The sequence below is a fragment of the Atheta coriaria genome, unplaced genomic scaffold (genome assembly GCF_025399875.1).
Source record: "Atheta coriaria isolate IRGN ID8LTWV9N9 unplaced genomic scaffold, Caltech_Dcor_3.1 hic_scaffold_3_pilon, whole genome shotgun sequence".
In the NCBI taxonomy this organism is placed as follows: domain Eukaryota; kingdom Metazoa; phylum Arthropoda; class Insecta; order Coleoptera; family Staphylinidae; genus Dalotia; species Dalotia coriaria.
This window is the reverse complement of record NW_027045445.1, coordinates 2591797-2600219: the sequence shown is the minus strand read 5'-3', so window position 1 is coordinate 2600219 and position 8423 is coordinate 2591797. Positions and strand designations below refer to the sequence as shown.

Sequence of the window (8423 nt, the reverse complement as noted above, 5' to 3'; positions counted from 1 at the left end):
AAGAAAAACTTTTCCACCCGAAATAAATGAATTAATTGTACATCACAATCTATTAGTAAATATAGTCAGTGGTCGATCAATTGTAATGCAATAACCAAGTTAAATTCTCAAGAAACGTGAATTGTCGCTATAAAGATCGACCAACGAACAAAACACGTGCTCGCCGCACCACAGCGCTCGACCGACTAAACAAGGTAAACAATTGATAGCAGGCGCATCGAGGATGATAGAAGCGCCACTAAATTCAAGCATACAATGCAAGATTGCGTCCTATTACAAGTTACAAAATGTAATACAAACATTTATTTATAAGGCTGTAACTGTGTTTTGTATAGTATTTTTAGATTACAAAACCACACTACAATTACTACGACGGCGACAAATTCAATAATAATTAAATTAACTAAGAGTCAAAAATTGGTCATATGAGAGGGTAAAATAACACTATTACCAGTATGCTGCTATACCTCCTTGAGGTTGCCCCATTGAAGAAAACTTTGCAGTTCTGCCCGTCGGGAGTGACATGAGGTATCATGTGAGGTACATTTTCACGAACAAAATGTATGTGAAGCTGTTAAATTTGACCTTAAATTTACTGTCTGAAAGTGCACATTTAAATAAATAACGCCAACGTTCGTTATATTTTATATTTCCTTCAAATATGCAATTATTAATATAATCTTTAATATTCAATACTTTCACTCCTAGTTATATATATATAAATCAGTTATAATAATATTATTAACATTGCTTCATCACAATTTAATATACATTTTGACAAACAATGAAAGCGATGTTAATAAATATTACCACAACGCTTTTTTTCATAATCGTGTACGACACAATTACTGGTAGATTATTTGTATTATTAGTATGTAAACGAGGAGGGGTCGTGACAATATAGATAATCTAAGATTTTGGTCCTAACATCTTCATAAATATCTTTTTCTTCTTAAACATATTACTTTTGATACTCATTGAATCATATTACATGGTAAAAATTCTGTTTCATACACTCTCCAAGCAGCGCAGTTAACAAACAATTGCACAAAGATTCTTATTATATAACTTATCTATTTTAATACTGAAATATGAAGCTGAAAATTATTGAAAATGAAAGCGAACAACATATTTGGAAATATACTAAATATATTGAACCCTTTCATTTTCATGTTTCATATTCATTTTATAAGTTCTGCCTTACTACAATCGATTATCGTTTTATCACAATTAATTTAATGGTAATCGATTGCAGAGATTTCGTGGAAAAGTGCATTTTAGCAAAATTTACAAACGTATCAAGTGTTTGCTAAAACTCACTCTGTTATTCAGCGAATGCTGTTTGACTTAAACTTTCTTAAAATGTTAACGTAATCTTTACATGTATATACAAAAGAGTGTGTTAGTGATGTAACAATAGTTTTTATTCGTTAAAAGGCATAAATAAAAGGTATAATCGTTTTCCCCAACCTTACTTAAAACGACGTTCGCGATAACTAATAAAAACAGTTTAAAATTAAAACAACAGTTCATCTCACAATTGTCCACTAGAAGAACTCGAGGAGCTCTCGTCCTCTGAATTGCTCTCAGAGATCATGGCTTCGCCGGCCAAGTGTTTAGGTACTGGGAGCGTGTTACCATGCTTTCGTCCAATTTCGCTGGGCAATTCTGGCAACCGTAGATCGAGCAAATCTTCCTCCTCGTAATCTCCAATGCAATACTGCTTCTCATCGAATCGGTGTTTGACGTAAGGCGAGCTGACAACGACGGGGCCCCATTCGAAATCCTCCGTCACATCAGTACGTCCGGAAATAGGGCGCATGGTACACACTTCGGTCTTATTTGTCGGGATGCTGCTTGCCGAAGAACTTTGCATTAGACTGTTTTTCCGTGGCCGTTTATTAGCTGGTGACTTCGTCGGTGTATTCTTCGGTGGTGTGGCATTCCGGAAGCTACGTCTAACAATTCGTGAAGCAACAGTTTCGGGGCTCTCGTCCATCTCTAGCACGTAACTGACCGAATCCGATTTCTCGACGACGCCCTTCACTTTGGGTGAAGACGGAGGAGAAATATCATCGAGGTCCGCATCTTGCGAACTTCTCGACTTCCTGCTCGTGTTGCTCAATGTGCTCATCTTACGATCTCGAAATGACAGAGCACGTTCAAAATTAGGATGCTTTGGTGTGCTGCTGCTGCTGTGACGCTCGTTAAAGCTTGAACTGATCAAGGATCGCGTAAACGCCGCCTGATCCGTCCCTTCAAGCGCCTTAAACACCTCCTTGTTCTGTTGTAGTCGCCATTGCAATTCTTCGTTGTGCAGCCGCAAACGTTGACTTTGATTCACCTCCTCCTTAATCGATTCATTGAGTTTCTTATTCTCACTGAATAGATTCAGTTCGCATTCATTTTTGCGCTCCAGTTGATGATGCAAATCCTCGCACTTAGCGGTCAACAGGGCTATCTTTTCTTCGGCAGCAGGTAGTTGGTCCGCTTTATGAGACGCTTCTGCCAAAAGTTTACGCAATTCGGCAACCTCTCCTTGCTTCAGATCCAACACGGCACGGAGTGACTGCACCTCCTGGAAGGAGGTATCTCCATCACCTCGTTGAGCAAACCATGCTTCTTTTTCCTCTCGTAATCGAGCAATTTCGTCATAGGCTTCTTGAAGTTTGACTTCTTTGGCCTCGTAGTCGTGCCTTAACTTTTCACTCTCATGTTTAAAGTGTTCCAAGCACCTGATTTTATCATTCTTTTCATCAATTTCTTCTCGAATGGCATCATTTTCTTCTCGGAGGATGTCGAGCGATTCATCGTGCGTCTTTTGTAGTTTTTCAAATTCCACTTTGACGTTGCGCATCTGTTCTTCGTGTTGTGTTATGAGATTATGTTTCATAGTATTCTTGTCTATTTCAAACTGATTTAAAGTATCGTGATGTTTGGCATTTACTGAAAAGTACAACAAATTAATTATTAATTATTGTGTACTATGTAAAGTACGATTAAAAAATGTAAAAAGCACTTACATTCAATGAGTTCACTTCGATGTTTTTCAATAAGATGTGCAATTTCTGCCCGGTACTTGTTTCGCTCTTCCTGCACGACGCTAGAATGACGCTGTTGTTGTTGTCCCAACGATTCCTCAAGTAATCCACACGCCATTCGGGCTTCTTCGGCGTCCAATTTCGCCTTTTCGGCTTCTTTTCGCAGACCAGGGTTCTTGAATGCTTCCAACTGCAACATAAAAAAGTTATTATTAGCAACAAACCTCAATCTGAAGTACAGGTAAAAAAACTGAAAATCAATGACCATCGAAATGCAAATCCAAACATAGATTTTAAAAGACACTTACACTCTCTGTGATCCGCTTGAATTTGTAAATTTTTTTACTCATGCCCATTTTTAATGTTATAAAATTTAAAAGTAAATAAAACTTAAAGTTTATAGTAAAATGACTAGATATTTAACTTCTGACTAGAAGAAGAGATGTGGTGTGATCAGTAGCTGACCGGTAACTGATGATCCAAAACTAACATGCACTATTTATGAAGAAATTTTAGGGCAGTTTTCAACGCCATCACACTTGGGTTAGCGTGGAACAGATTACGAACACCCATGCATAAATATTACTGAATGAGTTTGCCCTCACACCCCGGAGATATTTTTGACAAACAGTTGAAATTTGCATAATCTCTTGCAACCCAGATTAGCAACAAACGAGAAAATCTCATAAAGTCATAAACATTACTTATCCAGATAAAGCAAACAGTGAAAGCTAAATAAAGCTTCTGGTCATGAAATATTATGAACTAATTCTTCTAATCCCCAGATCAAACCTCTAGTTATAAATCAAATGCGAAGCGTCTCCAGTAGTTTAATTATTGTAATTGTTTTAAATTTTCGAATCATTCTATTGTTTGTGTTAAATTAGACCATCAACTACAAGTCATTTATATATAAGTTTATTTATATATAACAACTAAACAACAACCTGAGGATGATTTACTTTAATTTAAGTGAATTCTCATTTTTAATCACTATCAATTAGCTAAACATTAAACATTGTGTAAAAACAACAATCAAAAACAACGGTTAATCAATCTAAAACAAAACTATCACTGAGCTCAATTTAGTATCAACAACTGTAGTGTACGCACATACAACGAGTACATTATATTCAAGAAAGCTGTAGAAAATTACATATTATTGTTTACGATGCGTTTGTGTTCAAACTGTTCCGAGCCTAGTCGATCCGCCTCCTTGCATTGTGCACTGTACGCCAGTTTCCTCTAGTTTAGGTTCGTTGATCATATAACACTAATTAAGCGACTACTTATGCAAATATTCCGCATTAAAAAAACTAGTTGCAAAGGCAAGATCGGCCCAGCGGAACGTAACGTTTTGGATGCTAGAACTTCTTACTGATTTCGAAACAGCGAAAGTTTTTCAATTCCCAAAACATAACATATCTACATACTAAAAGCACCAACACGCAGCCCATCAAAAAGCAACAGTGTGTCGAAATCAATGCTTCTAATTTCCATAGAATGCTCGAGAAACAATATGCAAACCAAGAAGGCCCACAACAATCGAAAAAGTCGTAATGCGCCAAACTCAGGCATTCGCGTCAACCGTTATTACCGAGAGTGGCTGGCATTCTTGCACTCTCGGCAGGTGTCGGGTGCCGGCGCTTGTATCAGGTATGCACAAGTATCTAGGAGGATACCGAAACAAGAATACAGCACAAAGCGTAATGAGTTTTTCGCCGCTAGGGTCCTCAAGAGTATTGTGTACAACCAAAGGGCATAAGTAGTATCAGGTCTCAATGGGGAAACACACAAATTCAACAATTTTTGAGCAGATACGCACAATGTATTAGCTCCGCCACGATTGTAATCTACTTACATTGAAGACTAAGTGCTGGACGAGTACAGCCAGGGCCTCGGCAGTACGCGGTGCTGGCAGCTGCTGCTTGACCGCTGCGCGCTGTTGTTGCAATTGGGGTCGGTTGCTGGTCGTCGTGACGAGGCTCCCTTTCACTGTAGCCCTTCCAGTATCTAGAACAATAGAATGTTATAATTAAATACCTGTGATGCGGATAATTGGTACATCACGACTACAAATAGATTGAATTGATTGAAAAGGAGGAATTAATAAGAGCAGAATTCATTCTAGAAGTGAGCGATTTGATGAAGACAATTCTGAATCATCAGAAACGGGCGTTTATTTTTTGCCGCTTCACCATATTTGTCAAATGATTGATCTAATCAAACACCATTATGCCTAATATAATAGGTAAACTTAACTTTCACGCCTATAATATAAAACAAAATCGGAGCACAATTTAAAGATCCTACTCATAAAATGTTAAAGTAAACGAGCATTTGATGAGTGACTTTCTTGAATCGCATGAATGAAATCAATAAAAAAAGTCGCGCATATATGGTGAGAGAACAAACGTGTTCCTCCATGTTGGGGCTATTCGAAAATGTGTTAATTACTAGGATGTGATTGTAGATTGTGTTGTTATACACAGCACCGGTGTTAAATAGAAATTGATGTTCCAATAGTGCAATGTATCAACAAATTCCGTAAAATACATTTATTGCTGTCTTTATTATTCTAATTAATAGCAAACTTTGCATGATGTTGAATTTCCTTCCGCTGCAATTCAACTATGACTTTGTTTTGTCGCAAACGATTATGCTTATACCGAAAGGTTTAGCACGCCGCGTGCGTGCATGGCCGTTAAGTTAAAGCATTATTTTTTTAGGATATCCGCTCTGCGCAATGTGCAGACCTTCGTTAGCGTTGACAGGCATCTCTTGGTATACCAATCAACACCTTCTTATAAAGCTGCCATAAACATGGTCGGTTTCTGTTCAAACAAAAAATTCGATTCGAAATGAAAACGCGGTTTAATAATTTGCACCGGATTCGAGTGCGTTGCCTGGGAAAAAGCACGCGTGAAGATTGTGAAATAGAAAAAAAAAACATATATAAACCAGTATGTACTTTCAAATGTCATTCGTTTGAATTATTTTTATTGACTACCAGCCATATGCTGGAAACTTCAAAAGGCGTTTGTTAATGTGACGAATTTTTCCACGCAGAACTCAACCAACCGTTCTATCAAAGCGAAAATAAAATTATAAATAAGCACGGAAATCATCGTTTTCGCTTTAATTTACAAATTGTACCACAGCCATAACAACTAGAAATTAAAGCGCGTCTTCATTAGAGACACAAAGAAATTGTTGCAAATTTCATATCTTTATCATGTTTAATAATTCACGTCTATTTAAAGAAATTATAGAATAGCCAGTGAAAAGAAAATTAATCACTACTAGCGGTAGAAGACGGAAGTACACATTGAATAAAAGAGTACTGAGTGTAAAATGACTCGGTTGGTGGATAACTAACGGGAAATTTTGAGATTGCACAGTCAAATAGCGAAATTAGCAGTACATGCAAACAATTTATAATTCGCAAACAAACAATAAATCAATGCAAGCACGTAAATATCGAGTTTTATGAAATCTGTAGGTATTTGCGAAAATGAATGTTAAATTAGAAACTTGAAGGCAAAAAGGCACACGGTAAAATATTAACATCATAAACAATACAAGGCGTCTTTTATTCCGCTTGCAATAATTATCTTTGCGTGTGCGAATAATTTAGCGATATGCCATTAACGTCGTCGACGGAGACCGTTAATTTCATAGAAGGTGATAGTTGAGAGTTGCAACTTTCATCTTGGTTCTAAATTATGGTGAACGTGATGCTAATGAAATTAATACAGCACACTGCGGTTAATTGTGTCGTCATGGCTCTACATGCAGCCGAATTAATTTTAATTCGCCTTCCGGCGATGCAGCGCCAGCAGCTTTTTACTTCTGAGCGTGTCATTAGTTGGTAAACATAGTCAGTCCCTGCTCAGCCTCTCTAAGGCTATTTTTGATTTTCAATGTCGTTGGCAAATCTGGATTACGTAAATACGCATACAAATAACTTTTCTTACAAACGCTTTTTAAAATTAATTGAATATTTTCAAACAAACACCAGGGAATAAACAATGCGTCGTATAATTAATATATCCATAAAAGGCAACCGTGCACTGGAAGTTTCTCGGCAGATTTTCCTTATTGCCATACAACATAAAACAAATGGTGTAAGTACCTTTTGCTTCTTCAACAATCATTATTCCGTACGCAATCACCAGTCACCATTGTTGTACTTTAATCACAAAACTACTTAAACTACATCACTACAACAGTTATTGTGATTTTTCAATAATCACGCTCACATTGTCACAACGGCACACGACAGCCGGCTTTATGCGCACATTTCAGACCAATCAAACTCCTATTAATTCGCGTCCGCGCCGACAGAAACAGAAGGCAAAGTAAACTCTTCAACGATCATCAATGTATCGGACGCGTGCTGCCGGCCGCTAACAGAATTTTGCCCGACACCGTTATCGATGGCTATGCGTGGAAAATTATAATGACGCGTGGAAGAGAGCGGGCGCGCGTAATTTGCATTTTAAAATCGCGAATATGCAACGCACGTACCGCACATCGCGCAAATCGCCAACACGCATGTTCTTTTAGTTCGTGCGTGTTTCGAAAGATGCAAAATAATTATGCTTTACGTTTTAAACGCGACCGTTTTTTTTTTTAACTCTGGCGGTAAAGCGAAAAGTTTATATCCGAATGATCGACCGTGCTAAATATAACGCCAGAGGCAAAAATACGCAACTCAGCTAAACAACGGATGTCGCGAGAAAACGGCCGGAAAACTCGTTATGCCGTTCCGCTCGGTCCTCGACTTCGCTTTTTATGTAAGCGCGGCCCGCAGTGGACGCGTGAATACGTTCGCGAAAACTGTTTCGAAACATACGCGACGCTCGCCGTTGTTTTCCCACGTACGTTTAACAGCCAACTGACCACGCATAGAGCTCGGGCAATTCTATCCCAAGCGGCAATTCCCAAGTACGCAAAAAATGTTGGCTGAATTTAGAATTTGAACATAAAAGTGGTCAGCAAATACGATAATTTGAAATTCAAACAAACCAAAACATCATAAAAATGCATTTACTCAGACTTTATTCATATAAACGTTTGATAGCTTTTAAGTAGTATAAAAAAAATGCCAAACAGCACCACATGGAATTATTCCTCGCAAAGATATTCAGAAAGTCAATTAAGAATACATCGAACGTCAGTGCATATGACTTTAACGTTGTTGTTTAGAATATTTGTTGCGTCAGTTATTTAGGCCGGCAGAACATTTGTTTCCCGTGGGCACAGTCCATCACCGATTCGCTTCCGAAATAAAAACTATTTGAATGCGTGCCAATTGATCGCCATCAGAGGCATAGCATAACAGTCTTACTTTGCTTCTAAGCTCAAAAAAATCAATGA

The 8423-nt window shown here is 37.8% G+C and overlaps 1 protein-coding gene across 1 annotated transcript in view; it reads right to left on the bottom strand.

Annotated features, from left to right (window-relative positions):
• Window positions 1–633: 633 nt before the first annotated feature.
• Window positions 634–8423, bottom strand: part of toc (toucan) — a 42033-nt gene continuing 34243 nt past the window's right edge. Inside the window, exons 6-8 of the mRNA XM_065317554.1 lie at window positions 4903–5054; window positions 3024–3231; window positions 634–2946 (exon numbers count right to left, since the gene is read on the bottom strand). Of these exons, the coding sequence (XP_065173626.1) occupies window positions 1535–2946; window positions 3024–3231; window positions 4903–5054 (1772 nt within the window). The 3' untranslated portion in view covers window positions 634–1534. The remainder of the gene's footprint in view (window positions 2947–3023; window positions 3232–4902; window positions 5055–8423) is intronic.